We start from the raw sequence: 17,700 nt of genomic DNA, 5'->3' as shown, positions 1-17,700 counted from the left end.
GGAATCCTCCCCCTCAGACCACGTCGAGTACTCGACCGACGAATCCGAACTTACGGATACAAGAGAGCTCGGCCGCCCCGGTCACCTGCCTCGCAAACTCCGGACCTTGCCTCGAACTCGAGGAAATCAAGTCGCAGATTAGCGGCATGAACACGCTCCTCCATCGAGCTATCAGCACGGCCCCGGAGATCGACAGGATTGTCGAGGTAACTCGGCAGTCACCTTTCACGCAACGGATAACGCGGGCTGCCGTGCCGAATGTCAAGCTGAAACTTCCGATCTGCCAAGGAGACAAAGATCCGGTCCAGTTCATGACATCCTTCATGGCAACTATGTCAAAAGCACGATTCACCGACGAACAGAGGGACGCCGGTTGCTGTCAGCTATTCGTCGATAGCGTTTCCGGCCCTGCCTTGGTATGGTTCATGAGGCTCGAGCCAAACTCAATCGACAACTTCGATCAATTATCCAAGGCTTTCCTCAAGAACTATCGAATCCTCATCGAACGAGGCGTGACAAGTTTGGATCTCTGGGAGATGGCTCAGGAACGTGGAGAGCCCATCGCCAGCTTCTTGAACAGATTCAAGGAGAAGCTGACAAAGGTCAACGTCCCGGAAGACGCTGCAATGGCAGCCTTCAGAAAGGGCTTGATCCCCGGATCACCGTTACGAAAGGACCTCAACATCCGGGAACCCAAGGACCTTGACGACGCGCTGCATCGAGCTTCCAGATTCGCGCTCGATGAGGAGGAGGAGGCTCAAATAGCCGCAAAAACTAATGACGGACAACCGTCGCATCCCCCCAAAGCTAAAAACCGGGTCGAACACCACAAACCCCGCAAGCACCACGAACCTCAAGATCGAAAAAGGCGTCATCCACGCAGTCTCCAAGATGGACGATCAAGAGAAGCAGCCCTCTGACCCGAAGGAACTCTACTGCGATTTTCTCATGTACCCAGTTCATTCCACACAAGAGTGCGTCCACCTGAAGAATTACTTGTACGCGAAGTATCTCTCTGGCGAAGTCGAAGCTACTTATCAGCCAAAGAACGCCCGTGGCGGCAGAGGTCGCCGAGGGGGATGGCGCGGCGGACGATCTAATGGAGGCCATGGTGCAGGCGGCGGACGAGGCTACAACGGACCACCCAACATAGTTCAACAGCCGGCCAACCAAGCACTCGTGAACCACCAAGAAGAGGCGCCCCAAGTAGACGAACTACCTGGTCCTCCCAAGCGGGAGAGGGGGCAAAACCCGGAGCGGGCCAATTCCCCTCCCCGTGGACGAATAACCATGATACTTGGTCCACCGGAAGACTGCGCAGACTCCGTCCGCGCCTTGAAGAAGAGGGCACGACAAGTTTACACCCTTTAAACAGCCCCGAGTGAGCCTTCACTCTGTTCGGATCCGATATCATTCACTTCGGAGGACGCCAAGGGAATCTAACACCCCCATTCGGACCCTTTGGTTATCAAAGTCTCAATGGGCGACTTCGACATCGAACGAGTCTTGATTGACACAGGGAGCACTGTCAACGTACTCTGCTGGCAAACGCTAGAAAAAATGGGCGTCACGCCAGACCAACTAAAACCCGAAAGTCGAACGCTGATGGGCTATGATGGGGTCGCTAAGATGTCGATGGGCGACGTAAAGCTACAAGTACGAGCTGGCGGAGTATCCCGGGAGACTAGGTTTGCAGTCGTTGATGCACCACCAATCTACAACGCTATTTTGGGGATTCCGTGGATATATGCAATGCGGGCCGTACCATCGACTTATCACCTCTGCCTCAAATTCCCGACCACCACAGGAATTTGCACACTTTACGGCGACCAGAGGGTGGCCCGAGTCTGCTCTGTTATCGAAAAGAAGCAGAGGAAAACGGAAGACGCATAGCAATTACAGAGCGGGGATCACTTTACTGGTCCCCAAAAGCCGGAGCGGGATCGCCTCAAATCTCCGGAGTGTCGATTATTACAGGCGAATATAGACCCCTCAGACCCCTCGCGAACTGTCGGTATCGGGGCCGAACTCGACGAACACATAAAGACTAAGTTGATCGCTTTCCTGCAATCGCGGGGCTCCACATTTGCCTGGTCAACAAAAGATATGGTCGGAATAAGTCCCGAAGTCATGTGCCATAAGCTCAACATCGATCCAACATTCAAGCCTATCAGACAGAAACGCAGGCGTTTGGGCCCGGATCGAGCCAAGGCGGTCCAAGACAAAGTCGAACGACTACTCAAGGCGGATCAAATAATGGAAGTCCAGTACCCTGATTGGTTGGCTAACCCGGTGGTGGTCAAAAAGAAAAACGGCAAATGGAGAGTTTGCATGGACTTCACCGATCTCAACAAGGCTTGTCCTAAGGACAGCTTCCCCTTGCCACATATAGATAGTCTCGTCGAAGCCACGGCTGGAAACCAGTTGCTTTCGTTTATGGATGCTTTCTCAGGCTACAACCAGATCGCCATGAGTTCGGCCGATCGCGAGAAAACGGCATTCATCACAGATAGGAGGACCTATTGCTACAAAGTGATACCGTTCGGATTGAAAAACGCCGGAGCAACCTATCAGCGATTGGTAAACATGATGTTCGCAGATCTGCTCGGCAAAACTATGGAGGTCTATATAGACGATATGCTGGTCAAGTCTTTGATAGCAGAACAGCACGTCCAACATCTGGCGGAGTGTTTCGACATCTTGGATCAATTCCAGATGAAGCTAAACCCAACGAAGTGTACGTTCGGGGTAACTTCCGGAGAATTCCTGGGGTACATCGTCACTGAACGGGGCATAGAGGCAAATCCCAAACAGATCGAAGCCATACTGGAACTTCCGTCACCAACAAACAAGCGAGAAGTACAACGCCTAACTGGTCGGATTGATGCTCTAAATCGTTTCATCGCCCGATCAACGGACATGTGCCTCCCCTTTTACCAACTTCTTTGCGGCAGTAAGGATTTCCATTGGGACGAGGAATGCGAAGTCGCCTTTCGTCAGTTGAAGGAGTATCTGACTTGTCACCCAGTTTTAGTCAAACCGGAGGATGGCGAAACACTATACCTCTATGTCTCGATATCCAGTTCGGCAGTCAGCGGGGTGTTGGTCCGAGACGATCGTGGAGACCAAAAGCCTATCTTTTACACAAGCAAAGCACTAAATGACGCGGAATCCCGATACCCCACGCTGGAAAAACTGGCCCTTGCAGTGATAATCGCAGCAAGGAAACTGCGACCCTATTTTCAATCGCACTCTATTGTCGTGCTTACTGACCAGCCACTCCGAACCATCCTCCACAGTCCCCTCCAATCCGGACGCATGGCAAAGTGGGCGGTCGAACTCAGCGAGTACGATATCGAATACCGTTCTCGCCCGAGTATGAAGTCGCAAGTTCTGGCTGATTTCATCACTGAACTATCGCCCGAGCTCGAAGATCCCACCCTCGCGGTGGAGCAATGGACAATGTTCGTCAACGGTTCGTCAACGAATCAAGGGTCTGGGGTGGGACTCATCCTCCGTCCCCCTACCGGTGAAATCCTTGAGCAGGCGTTAAAGCTCAATTTCAAAGCGTCGAACAACGAGACCGAATACGAGGCCGTTCTCGCGGGACTCCGGTTAGCCCAGGGACTTGGATTCAAACACCTCCAGGTCTTATGTGACTCCCAACTCGTAATCAGGCAGTTCAGCGAAGAATTCGATGCGAAAAATAAGCGAATGGGAGCATATCGACAGTTAGTCCGCACGTTATCTGGAGAATTCACATCTTTCTCTCTGACGAAGGTCCCACGGAACGAGAATGCATCAGCCGACACCCTTGCAGCTCTGGCGAACCAGTCCGACCCCAAGCTACGGCGTACCATTCCAATTGAGTGCATCGATACTCCCAGCATCGATCCAGACAGCCTCATCGCCCTCATCAACGACGACCCAATCCCGATGGAAGTCGACGAGCCAATAGAAGATATGGCGGACATCGCCGAACCTCCCGAGGATTGGCAACTCGAGATCAAACTTTACATCTCCGATGGCATCGTCCCAGCAGACCGATGGGCAGCTCGACGACTGAAGGCTCGAAGTGCCAGGTACATCCTGTTGGACGGCAAACTATTTCGCCGAAGTGCATCGGGAGTGTTGCTTACCTGTGTTACTCGGGATGAGGCCAAACGTATCATGATGGAAGTGCATGAAGGCGAGGGCGGCAACCATTCTGGCGGACGCGCACTCGCTCTCAAAATCAAAAAGGATGAGCATTATTGGCCTACCATGATGGCCGATTGCGAAACTTTCACGGCCAAATGCGAAGCTTGTCAGCGCCATGGACCAATGCGGCACATCTCGCCCGAGCTGCTAAATACCGTGACAGCTCCGTATCCTTTTATGCGCTGGGCCATGGATGCCATAGGACCGTTGCCGGCATCCAAATCCAAGAAGTATGTCCTGGTGCTGACCGATTATTTCACCAAGTGGGTGGAGGCAGAATCTTTCACAAGGATCCAATCCTTAGATGTGACCAATTTCATATGGAAGAACATCATATGTCACCACGGACTGCCATACGAGATTGTCACCGACAACGGCACCCAATTCACCTCGATGATCACTAGACGCTTCTTGATGAAGTGGCAAATCCGTCTCAGCACTTCGACTCCTCGATACCCGCAAGGGAATGGTCAAGCTGAAGCCACGAAAAAGTCAATTGTCGATGGACTCAAGAAATGACTCGATCGAAGGAAGGGAGCATGGGCAGACCACTTGGACGGCGTACTATGGTCATATCGCACAACCCCGCGGCGAAGCACGGGACAATCCCCTTTCTCTCTCGCATATGGTCTCGAGGCCCTTGCCCCGGCTGAAACAGGAGTCCCGACACTTCGTCGTACTATGATGGTTGACAATCCCGAACTCAATGACAAAATGCTGATCGATCACAACGATCTCGCCGAAGAATTGCGCGACAAAGCTCTAGTTCGAGTACAACACTACCAAGACGCAGCGGCTCGATACTATAATAAGACTGTTTGTCAACGGCGTTTCAAAGAAGGCGATCTAGTTCTGCGAGAAGTTTTGGAGAACACCAAAGAAGTAAACGCCGGTAAACTCGGCGCTCGATGGGAGGGTCCATACCTCGTGTCTAGAGCAGTTCGTCCATGTGTCTACAAACTCCTAACCATGGCCGGGGAACGGATCAAAAACTCGTGGAATGCGGCCCACTTGAAACGTTTTTACAGCTAAGTCATTGTTACGACTCTACTTAGGAGTTTTCGGGACCCCGAACTCCATTTATCTTTCTTTTGTAATACGAACTACGGTTGGCTTGATCCTCACTTCGGGGTACGTAGGCAATTCCCTATCTTTTAAAGATCGAGCGAATGCAGCTAACATATTAATAAAGTTTTTTCCGGTTAAAAAACTCCTTCTCACTTAACTCGGCGACAAGCCGGTGTGCAAAATATCATATTCCAAAATTCACTTGCATTTAATTTTTGATCTACGGTTTAATAATTCCAATCGAAATAAAGATCCAATAACTAATTCGATCTCCATTACATGTTTTGGAACGAATAACAAAAAAAAAAAACAGACAAAAGAGACGCAAAGAGAGAAAACCTCTTCTACGACTCATAATCCTAAAAAAAAAAAAAAAAAAAACCCGTCCGAATTCAGAGTTCGGAATGGTCAGAGTTCCACCATCCCCGTCTGGGTTGGTCTTGCAGACGAAGTGGAGGTCGTGGACCCGACAGATCGTCCGCCAGCGGTTCCTCCACCGTTACCTTATCCAGTTCAGTTCGCCAGAACTGACGAGATTGCCTCAGGGCCTCTAGTCTTTCCCTCGGCACTTCGACACCTCTTGACACCAGGTCCTCCAAAAAAGAACACGGGCCTTCAACCAAGTGCCTTTCACGGAAAATCGGGCCAGCCGACTCCAGAAAATTGGCGTACAGCCTTAACCTTTCGATAGAAGCCCGATAAGCCCAGATATCCACCGTAAGCAGGTGCGCGGTATCTTCGAGAGGCTGACAGTCGGCTTCCAAAAGGATAGGCACCTCCATGTTCACCACCAGCTCTTGGCATGCCGCACGCGCGGCAAGCAGCCCGGTCATGCGCCACTTCTCCAAGTAGATGCCCTCGGCGATTATCTCGTTCAGGACTTGAATAGTCCCATCCAAACGGTAAAGCCGACAGACTTCGGCCAACCTACGGCGTCTCGCCATAAGGTAAGCCCCCAACCTATAACGGCGAGCTCGATACCTTCGGAGTTCCTGACACACGGGGCTCCTTTCCACACCCGCCATATCGACATGTGGGACAGGCGCGCGAACTCGGAAAGTCTCTACGCCCTCTTGGGCGGAGGGGTTATCTGACGATTCGGCTCGATTGTAACCGCTCGACGAAGTGGCCAACCTTTCCCGAGCCCGTCTCAGCCACGCAGATCGAGTAGTCACTATCTTTTTCTCTCAATATTTAGGGAAGTTGTGATTTTTAGAATGATCTTCCCAAATTCTCAATCCTATTTATACAGGATTAGGAAAGTAACAGCCGCTGAATCCATCAATCAGCGTACAGCGAGATTTTCGCGAGGTCCCGAGAATAACTCTCAAAGACCGCGCAGCACATTTAATGCGGTGCTTCCTTTATTTCCAAGATGGAAAAAGGAAGTTTTCCTCAAAAAAAAAAAAAAAAAAACATATATATATATATATATATATACAATCATATCTCAGCCCGATCTGGACAAAATATTTATTAGTCCACACTAAATTCGCCCCCTTCGTTGACTCCCTATCCAGGTGATCAGCTAGGACAAGGGCCCACTATTTTCAGGATAAGCCGAACCCACAGTTATTACTTCGCACCTGACCTTTCTATGTAGGGATAAGCCGGACCCAGAGTATTTATTCCGCACCCGCTTCTTATTTTTGGGGTAAGCCGAACCCAAAGTATTTATTTCGCACCCAGACTTTAGTTTGGACGGAACGGTTAGCCGAACCCAGAGAATATTTTTGCAGTCCGACATCTGAACTAAAGAAAAGGAGATAAGCCGAGCCCAGTATCTCGCTCTCCGACCAAACACACGTTGTTAGAATTCCTAGCCTGTCTTTGAGGCTCTAATCAATTTTGTCTACCGTCACTATATGAAAATTGCCCGATGTAAGCCGAGAGACGTCTCGTTTCTGGCACATTCTTTGGAATCAAATAGTAAAGCAGTGACTAAGTACACAATAAAATAGCAAAACAAATCTCTTATTATTATTGTAAAGTTTTCTTGAAATTTTCAAGAAAAAGGAAAGTTCAAAATCGTCTGCTACATCGCAGTTGCATTAAACTATCAAAACAAAACATCCTAATCCCGAACTGGTGCGCCATTCGCAGCAATCTCGCGGATGCTCGTCTTGAGTCGCTTCGGCATTGGCCATAGCAATTGCAACCTAGTCCTTTCCCAGTCCTCGGAACGAGTCTCCAATGCTCTTGCCTTCTGTTCGGATTCATCGAGTAGCTCAGTAGTCGTTTTCCTTTTTGCCTTGAGTAAGGCAATCTCGGATTCCAGAGCCCTCAGTCGTCGATCGATCCTGCCTCTCTTCATATGAAAGTACTGAAGATCTTGAGTCAGTTCTTGGTGTGTACCCTCAATCTGCATACGCAAAGTCAACGGCGGGTTGGTACGAAGAATATAAATTTTGGTCGTTCATAAGGAAAACGAAAAGGAAAAGGGGATAATGGCTACCTGATGGAAATAGGCATCAGCCTCGGCAAGCTCGGCATCGGTTGCGCGCCGGTTAATGTAGAACGGCTTAACGTTGCCTGGAATGAAGTCACCAATCAAGGCAGGGTCCATGTGTGTCGGCCTCCGATCTGATTCCCTTCGGCATTCTTTGCAATATGTAACAAGACATGGCGGTAAAGCAGCTATCTTGTCAAACCCATTCTTAATCCAGTCTTTTGGGTGAGATTCCAGCATCTCGAGTTTGAGTAGCAGATCTCGTTGTACTTGTTCCGACGCAGCAAGACAATCTTGATATTCCGCATAGCGGTCTTCCACCTCGTGAAGAAATTCTTCCAGTTTGCACCTTTCTTCCGGTTTAACGTGGAACATCAACATCCAGGGAGCTCGGATGTTCGGATAGTACGCCATTCCCCTTTCGATAGCTTCGGCATTCGAGAACGTCGGCACGTCGTTGCCAACCAACGGGGATTCTACGCTGCTAATCGAGCTTGACATTGTCTTTGATTGAAAAGCTTTCTTGGATGTTTAATCCGTAAGCAGCACTGAATAGAGTTACACAAGTATTGGAAGGTAAAATCCTCTCCAAAATTGGCAACTTTCCATGCAAATTGGTAAGAATGCAGGTTTTCTTTGAAATTGTCAGTTTTCTTTTTTAACGAAAAGGAAACATTCCGGCAAATAAGTTCCAAAAGAGAAAATGGGCCAAACACGTCGGCAATGTTATACAAGGAATTCAGGCCCATACTTAACACAGTCTAAAACAAAAAGCAAAACAAATTTTACACGTCCAAGGCACCGGACAGATCTGCTTGAAAACTCCCGGCGTTTGAGCCGAATGGATGTTCAACGGACTCCGGAGCCGTCGTCTCTGGGGGGGGGAATCCATAACCGAGCTGATCCGGGGACATGGCAAGGTCATCTTCATTCAGCTCGAGTACATCGATCGCCTTGAAAGTCTCCTTGGCTTCGGCCTTTTTCTCGTTGATCTCCTTGATTCGCTCTTCAGGAATGACGGCCCCATTTTCAATCAGATATTGTACAGCTTCCTGCACGCCGGTGGCTTGGTTCAGCAGATCTTCCAGGGGGCGAACCTTTACCTGTTCGACTAGATAGGCCTTGACCTTGTCTAATCGGGACTGCGCTTTCTTCGCTGTTCGCTCCACCTTCTCCCATCGATCCGTCCGAAGTCTCTTAACTTCGAAAGCGAGCTGAACCTTCAACCCGTCGCATGAATCCTGCAGTTCGACTTTCTCTTCTTCTAGAGTAAGCGCTCGGGAGTTCAGTTCGCCAACCCTCAGTTTGGTGTTGGCAATGATGCCATCTTTTTCGGCAACAAGCGCCTCGAGTTCCTTGATCCTTGCGTCCTTAGCATCACTGGCAGCTCGGATCTGCTCTGCGCATTCGTTCATTTTTTCGAGCTCCAATCCCGACTTCTTGCTGGACTTGGCACACCTATCGTATAATTGAGTTAGCGTGTTCATCTTGGCGGCAGTCTGTAAATTCAAGGAGCATATGTCAGTTCACTCGTTAAAATTTTAAGCAAGTTAAAAAGAAGGCATACCATTAGGTGGGATTCGGCAACATCAACGAACGCCTGTTTGAATTCCAGTTCGTCCGCCGACGGAAGGATTCGATTAGAGGTCTTCAAGGTTCGGAAGAGCTCGCCTGAAGCCTCACGATTGGTCACTAGACGGTAGTCACCGAAGTAGTGGTAGGAGAAGCGATCAGTCTTATCATTTCTCCTTTCCAGACGGAACCGATCGGCAGATTCCAGTCCGGCTTCTTCGGCCAAGCGCTTGCGGTTCACTACCGGTTGCGGCTCAGTGGCTGGGTTATCTCCGGATTGCTTCTTCTTCTTCTTCCTCCTTTTGGATCCGGTCTCAAGTTGAGGAACATCCTGTTCTTCGTTCGGGAGATCGGCGTTCTCTAAAGCCAAAGGAAGAGTATCTTTCTCTGCAATATTGGACGGCTCGATATCTTCTCCGGGTGCCTGAATAGGGTCGGCGACGGTTTGGTCCGGGGTAGGATCGACTTCGGTTAGACCCTGGTATTGATCGATCTCGACTTCAATGACAGCTTGAGTGTCTCGGCGAACAATCTGGAGATCTTTGGGCTCCATGATACTGCATCCGGTAGATCGTCCTAGCGAACTGGCGAAACTTGGAAAATTTGTCCTAGCTTTGCCCATTGCTGTTTCAATACGGATACGAGTGATAAGCTCCCACCGACGATTGTTCCCGGTTAGCAAAGCGTCTCTGACAAGGAGATAGTTTGGAGCTAGGCGCGTTGCACAAAACAGACGATCTGGAAGCAAGACAAGAAACAGTTAAAACTGGTCAGAAGTGCCGAAGTCAATTAAAATATACTAGAAAAATAAGTCTACCAGGATTTTCATTCCACACTCTCCGCTGAAAACCCAACGGATTGGCGAGTGAGTACTGGTCGACGCGGACGTAGAAGTAATGGTCCACATACTTCTTGAATTTGGATACTTTTTTACCGGGGATGAAATTATGGGCCGGCTTCATATTCACTTCCCAGCGGTGCGGACTCTTTGATAACTTAAAGCTGGATAGTTGTTCGAAACATTGAACTCCAATGTTGACTCCGACTTCGGCTGCTACGGTAAGGGCGGCCATAAAGTTACAAATGGCTCCAGGCACGAACTGGCAGATCGCTATCCTCCGTCTTTGGGCGTAGTGTGATATCAATTCCGGGATTGGGAACAGGAGACGACACTCGTCAAAGTAACCCTCGTACAAGCATATATACCCTTCCGCGGGATTCCAGGGGCGTTGATCTTCTCGCGGAATCAAAATTGTGACGTTGTTGTTGAATAAACCACACGAGTTCAGCATGTCGTTCATGGATTTAGTCGAACTCAAAAATTTTTCGCCTCCAATTCGTCCTTCATGGTCGTACAACAGATCGATATCTTCGATCGAAAATCCCAGGGGTACGAACCGATCTTCTTCTTGAGCAAGTACATCCGGAGTCAGTTCGGTATTTTCCTCTTCGAGACGAAATGATGACGGCAAGTTTGAGGCTCCTGTTGAACAGCGAACCAGGTGTGGTGGGACTTCGGAGGCCGATCTACTTGATTCCCCGATCTGCGCAGAGCGTTCAGGGTTGAGAGTTCTTCGTTTGGAAGTACGACGAATTAGTTGCTCGCTTTCGATTTCTGGCGAAGAGGAAGGTTCCGATGTGCTCGCCATATCCTGAGTTCGGAGAGTGCGGAAGAAAAGTGGAACAAAGAAAATAAATAGGAGAGAGATCGGAGCAAATTACCTGTCGTTGTTGGCGGAAAATGAGAAATGACGAGAGGAAAGTTGTATTTATAGAATCGAGTGGGCGGCAACCCTACGAAAAGTAATTATGACCTACGCGACTCTTCGATTTCCGGGCTAGCTGATGTGACGCAAATGACACGTGTCATCTAAGTAAATCACGGTGAAATGATGCGGCGATCCGGGTAAAATCAATTAGATTTTTATGGTTCAGATCGGATATTCTCTTTCCAAAGTTCAAAATATTCGAATTAAATCTCGAATATTCGGAACTGGGGGGGACTAATTGTTGGTGCGGGATTCAGCACCCCCGACATACCGAGCTAAACCAGAAATACTAATTGACTATTTAACCGGGAATCCGGTTAAGGACTTAATTAGGTCATGAGAAGTCGATCTGGACGAGGCCCAATCTTGGAGGGAAAGAAACCGACTTCCACTTCGGTGTGGCGGCCGATTCAAGCAATAAGGCAGTTTTCCATATCTCACTTCGTCCGATAAGGAAAGTTAATATATTTAGCAATCTACGAACATGTATAAATAAGGGGAGACTTCTCCATTGTAATCCATCCACAATCGAATACAATAATAGTGTTCTCCTCTCGTTCTTAGCAATAAACCCTAATTTCTTTGAGTCCTTCTTCTTTACTTCTAATTCCAAGGTTTAGATCTATTTTCTAGAGAGATAGCTTCACTGAATTTGTTTCCCCCCTTAAACAAATTCATTGTGGAAACCTAGTTTCTACAGCTTCCATAAGATTTGAAGTCACCGATGGTACATGTGAGGCTGCAAAATGTAAAATACTGAAGTTTGGTTTTAGTTTGGTTTGTGAATCTGATTTTAGTTCTTGGGATGCAAATGCTGATGCAAGTCAATTGGATGCAAACCCAATGGTTAGTGAATCTGGTAATGGTGATTTGGATGCAAATGCTGATGCAAGTCCAATGGTCAGTGAATCTGGTAATGGTAATTTGGATGTAAATGCTAATGCAAGTCCAATGGTTAGTGAATCTGGTAATGGTAATTTGGATGCAAATGCTGATGGAAGTCCAATGATAGCTCAAAACAGACCAAGTACAATTAGTAGAATTTGGGGTCTTATTAGAAGATAAAGGTTTCTTACTTTATTGTGACTTGTAAATAAAACTGTTGTAAAGTAGGATATCTTCGATGGCAACGCAAATATCCTGCCCCCTGAATGATATATACCATGTTGAATATGCTTACCATTCCTTGACGCCCAAGACATCTTTGTTAAGTTGGGATAAGATAGAATTAATAAAATTAGGAGTTATCTAGTTCTAATAGAAATAGGATTAGCAAAGTTGTATTAACGCTATGTTAGATATGGGTTTCACCCAACCTAAACAGGCCTCCACTCGGCCCATAAAAACAAACAGTAAACGGATCTTCTAGAAGGGTTGACCGGCTAAATAAAGCAACATAAGTTTCAAAACAACATCTAAGTGAAATGCATATGTCACTTCAACAACGTTAAGACATCAACTAGCTACTTTCATTTTGCTTTTGGAGTTTTATCTTACACAGGCGATGAGCAACAGTTGGATCTATTCATGTGTTCATTGGATACACCAATTAGTGACAGATGATTCAGGTGAGGTTATGAATTGCGAGGTATTAAAGTGGGGTTTTATGAATCTGTTTCTTGGAAGGCAAGCTCAAACGACAGATAAAAGTTGAGTCTCTTGAGACGAATAAGGTATGGCTTTTTCATACTTGGACAATGTCAATATGTTCGATTCATACATCGGACTATGGCCTGTGTGTAAAAATACATCGACTTTAGAAAAGAAGAATTACATATCTCAACTATCGTTTATGTGCTAAAACATACAGAAACATGATTAATTAGTAACTCTGTTAATTTCTCCATTAAGCCAATCTAACGTGGAATCCACGTGTGAAGGTAGAAGCAAACAACGTCATTTTGGTTTATTTGAGAATGTTAATTTTTGCCCAAAACGACGTCGTTTCTCATTTGTCCCCAAATCTTTCTCTCTTCCTTGTATCGATCTCTCTCGCAAAAAAGAACCCTAGAATTTGGGGATTTCGTGGTTTTCGGTTAATCAGAAAAAATTATTGCGCTGAAAGAGTTATTGACATCAAGATGGGTTGCTCAATACAATGAAAAACTGATGGGAGTTAATGGTATGTACTTTTGGGAGAAATCCGGTGAACAAGAGCTTCAGCCACCACCTAGAGAGAATACTAAAGGGCGTACAAAGAGGCAAAAACAAATCAAGGGGAAGAATGAGTCTCCAAAGAAAAAGAAAAAGCAAGGAAAGGAAGTAGAAGAGAAAGCTCCTCCAAAGAAGGTGAAAATAACTAGAGAAGGAATCACTTTTTGCATTGTTCTCAATGTAGCATGACTAGACATAACACAAGAAGCTGTAAAAATCTTTCAGGTTCAAGGTAAGCCAGGTAAGCCAAGAAAGCATCGAGGGGAAGGAGGTCCAAGTCAACCAAGTCAAGCCTCACAAGCATCTCAGATTTCACTTGGTGATTAATTGTTTTCTAGCTTATGATGTTTCAAATTGTAGGATGATATTTTTTGGATGTTGATGATTCTGTTAGGTGTAGGATGATGGTTTTTTTTTAATTTTCGGAATTGTTTTTAGGATGTTTCAGTTATGTAAGGTTAAGGATGATGGTGTGATGGTTTTTCTATGTCACCTACTTCGGATTCAGATGAAGGATATTATGTAAGGTTAAGGATGTTTTACTTATGTAAGGTTAAAGCTTTAACTCCATTGCATTGCATAACTCTTAACTCCATTGCATTGCATAACTCTTAACTCATACAAACTTGTCATACTTAAAAGAAGCATACACAACAAACATCACTACACTACACACAATCAAATTTTTGACACAACGTAGAGACTGAATCTCTTTCTCACAACAAGCAATCACGACTTTAAGTTCTCCAATCTCCTTCTCACATCCTTCTGCAACAGCTTTGATGGCTTCAATTTTATTTCCGTAGCTGTTCGATACGGCCTCACATGTGCGTGTCTCCATTGCTAAACTCTCCATTTCAGCTTCCACATCATATAAGCCTTTCTCTAACCTTCCCACATCTCCTTTCAACTTCTCAACAACAATATCAACCTCTTCCATCTCTTCCACCATGGATATATCGGTCCATTTGAACAAATTTCCATTATTTTATTTTCCTTTGAGCCGTAAGGACAACAATGAAAAATTCTCCCTGGATTCTTCAATGTTTCTGAAGTCTTGATTATAGACGCTGCACCACATCTGCATTTTTAGGTAGTCCTCTTTCTGGTCCATGACGTGTGAAGCTCAATCCTAAGCCAAAGTCCCACATCAAAATTATGCATCTATATTGTCGAAATTGAACAATTGAAATTAAACCAAACACAAAACCTAACTTACCCAAACTAGATGACGAAGACATTGGATCCTATTTTTCTGATTAACCGGAAACCACAAAATCTCCAAATTCTAGAGTTCTTCTTTTGTGAGAGAGATCCATACGAGGAAGAGAGAAAGATTTGGGGACAAATGAGAAACGACGTCGTTTTGGACAAAAATTAACATTCTCAAATAACCCAAAACGACGTCGTTTGCTTCTACCTTCACACGTGGATTCCACGTCAGATTGGCTTAACGGAAAAATTAACAGAGTTACTAATTAATCACGTTTTTGTATATTTTAGCACAAAAACGATAGTTGAGGTATGTAATTCTTCTTTTCTAAAGTCGATGTATTTTTACGCACATGCCATAGTCCGATGTATGAATCGAACATATTGACATTGTCCAGGTATGAAAAAGCCATGTTTCCAAATAAGGTTTGCTAATGATATAATTGCAAACTGTGGTACAACTATAGCGGGAGATGATAAATTTAATGGGGAAACAAGCTGTAATATGTAGCTCAATAAGACCTTTGATAGACTGGTTTTCACCTAGGGTATCAATTCCCTATGCAGTTGTAGTACAAAGGGTTATCAATCCAAATGGTTGTTATGCTAACAGATAGGATGCAATCAGAATCAAGCAAGTCAAGCCAAGCAATAAGGGGGTTTGGTTCTAACAATTCTAATATAAACAAAGTAAAAGAATATAGACAAGTAAACCACACGACCTAAGCACTCGATGAAAGTAATCGAGTACAGGATCGAGTGGGGTGATCGAGTATGCAAGTGAACTATGAACAGCTCAAGGTATTACTCGATGCAGGTTATCGTGTACCTTATCGGGTAAGTGGTCGAGTAAGTAAGGAAAATGCAAGGAATGAAATACGAAAGTTCCTAAGGATGGGGGTAATCGAATCCTAAGTGTTCGAGACCAATACAGATGCCTTACATGCCTCAAACAATTATTTCCTAGACAATGAACCTCTAAAACCTTGTCACCACACTGTCGCACTAGTAACAATCAACCTTGAACATACTACCACACTGTCGCACTAGCAATATGAACAAGCAGGCATTAAGAACAATTCATTTTTTTTGTCAATATACTTAGACTTATCTGATTTTGTCACTCAAAGTTAAGTATACCTCTAGCATTGACCTAATCAAGCATTTTATCTACTCCTTTCGGCCTGTAGCATTATAAACGCCCTAGATCTAGTCTCAACCTGTCGGTCTGTTGACCGCATTAAGAACATCAACCTAGAAGGAAATTTATCTAACATAACAATCAACTAAAGCATCCTAACTGATCAAGAACACCTAATCATCTATCCCATCCCTAGAAACTTTGCTACACTACTCGGACATAGAAACGAATGATAAAACCATAGAAATAAACGAAAATGACATTATTAGAAAGATAGAGCAGAGTAGAAAAGAGTAGGGATAAAAGATCTATGAAAAACTACAAATTAAAAGTACAAAAACAAGAAGAAATGTTGAGTCGCTCAGTTCTCTCACAGAAGCTCTCGCTCTCTGGTTTGAGGGTCTGCGGCGTGCTCGTTTGCGAGCTAGGGAAAGAGCGAATTTATATATGGAAACCCATTTGACCTAGCTTCCCAGACCTGCCCGATGGTCTACTCGATGGGGTGCACGAGGCTTGAGTCGGGTAACTCCTCGGGTGGATCTTTGGGTTGCTCTTCGCGCTCTTGGATCCTCTTCGATTGTGTTGGGGTTCGGACTTGTTCCTGTAGCTCGATGGCTCCTTCGGGTACATGCTCAAGTTGTCCTTGTTTTTCCCCATTTTTGGCTCTTTAGCACCTGTTTTCATCCAATATATGCAAATGCAGAAATGCAACACCCTAAATGCTCTAAAACTTGATTCCTACAGTAAATGGTCTAAAAATGCGAAGTTAGAGGTATGAAAAATGCAAAATATGGACAAAAAGGGATGCCAAAAACATGTAAATTAGAGTGTTATCAACCTTCTCCAACGGGGGTTTTAAGAGTTTGAATCGACTCATCGAAGAAGATTTTAAATTGGAGTCGATTCAATTGGAAGAGATTGAATATATTGGAATCAGAGGGTAAGTTTCTCATTGTAATGGGGTTCTATGAATTTTGTTCAAAAATTAGGGTTCTTGCACGTGTTCAAATATGATGCTTCTTTTTGGTAGTAGCTGTCTATTTCTTGTGGGTCTGTTTGTGTTCTTGTTCAATTACAAAGAAGAAAAAAAGTTGTCGGTCTGTTTGTGTTCTTGTTCGATTTATCTTCTAGTGCATGATTGATAAGTTTGTTTTTATTTTGGGCATGATTTAAAAGTTTTTTATAAATTGGGCATGATTGATATAAGTTTGTTTTTTAATTGGGCATGATTTTGATCTACGTCTCTCTTTTCTTTTGAGGTTAAATGAACAAACTTGTAATGATGGACTGAGATCGAGTCTGCTACCTGTTCCGCCATGAAGGAAGGTAATTTATCATCCTCTTCTTTCTTCATTTATATGGTGTTAGTTTAGGTAACTGTCGAGTCAGTCATTGATGAATGATTTTTGTTTGTTGTTTGTGATAAATACGGTTAGTACTCGATTAGGGAGGTCAACATCAGCCTTATTGTTTGATGGTTTGTGTTTGTTGGTTTTGTTAATGTTTAATGTGTGGTTGTTGTAGTTTAGGTAAAAACTTATTTCAAAACATAAACCCACTGGTTTTTAAAAGTAAATTACTCCTAAACATTATAATTAAAAGTCCCACTTTTGATAGTAAAAACACAAAAGAACGCTACATTAAACCTTTAGCAATCTCTTCCTTCCCCCTTTAACACACACAACAAAGTAGGATATGGATTCAGACGACTCCATGAATCCATATCGTCACTCTTCTGGCTTCTTGGATCTATTACAAAGTCAACAAGAAACTCACAACCTAGGTAACTCTCCTTATGAGTGTCAATGTTCTCACGGTCCATCTGAAGCTGCATCCCCACAAGAAAACTGCAGAGCAAGGCAAACATGGTTACCAACAGATGATGTGATGCTTGTCAGCGCTTGGCTAAACACGAGGAAGGATCCTATTACTTAAAATGAGCAAAGACGTGGAGCCTTTTGGGACGGATTGCGGATTACTTTTCAGCTTGTCTGAATACTGAAGGTCGGCCAAAGAGAGAGGCGAGTAATTTTAAGCAGAGGTGGGGGAAGTTAAACAATATAGTGTGCAAGTTTGTTGGATGCTATGAGGCTGGGACAAGGGAGAAATCTAGTGGCCAGAATGAAGATAATATT

General features: G+C 45.1%; 2 protein-coding genes across 2 annotated transcripts; one reads left to right on the top strand and one right to left on the bottom strand.

The window, feature by feature from the left end:
* The first annotated feature begins 1,479 nt into the window (after positions 1-1,479).
* LOC147919742 (uncharacterized) lies at positions 1,480-1,893 on the top strand. Its single transcript, XM_087504089.1, has one exon. It carries the CDS (start codon positions 1,480-1,482, stop codon positions 1,891-1,893), a length of 414 nt encoding a protein of 137 aa, XP_087360215.1.
* A 6,609-nt stretch (positions 1,894-8,502) lies between these two features.
* On the bottom strand, positions 8,503-10,938 carry LOC109131257 (meiosis-specific protein ASY2-like). Its single transcript, XM_087504088.1, has 3 exons — positions 10,107-10,938; positions 9,285-10,027; positions 8,503-9,216 (listed from the first exon to the last, which is right to left on the bottom strand). Exons 1-3 carry the CDS (start codon positions 10,936-10,938, stop codon positions 8,503-8,505), a joined length of 2,289 nt encoding a protein of 762 aa, XP_087360214.1.
* Between the last annotated feature and the right edge of the window lie 6,762 nt (positions 10,939-17,700).

The sequence above is a fragment of the Camelina sativa genome, chromosome 20 (assembly GCF_030686135.1).
Source record: "Camelina sativa cultivar CO46 ecotype springtype chromosome 20, ASM3068613v1".
In the NCBI taxonomy this organism is placed as follows: Eukaryota; Viridiplantae; Streptophyta; class Magnoliopsida; order Brassicales; family Brassicaceae; genus Camelina; species Camelina sativa.
Note: the sequence above shows the minus strand (reverse complement) of the source record. Positions and strands in the feature narration are given on the sequence as shown.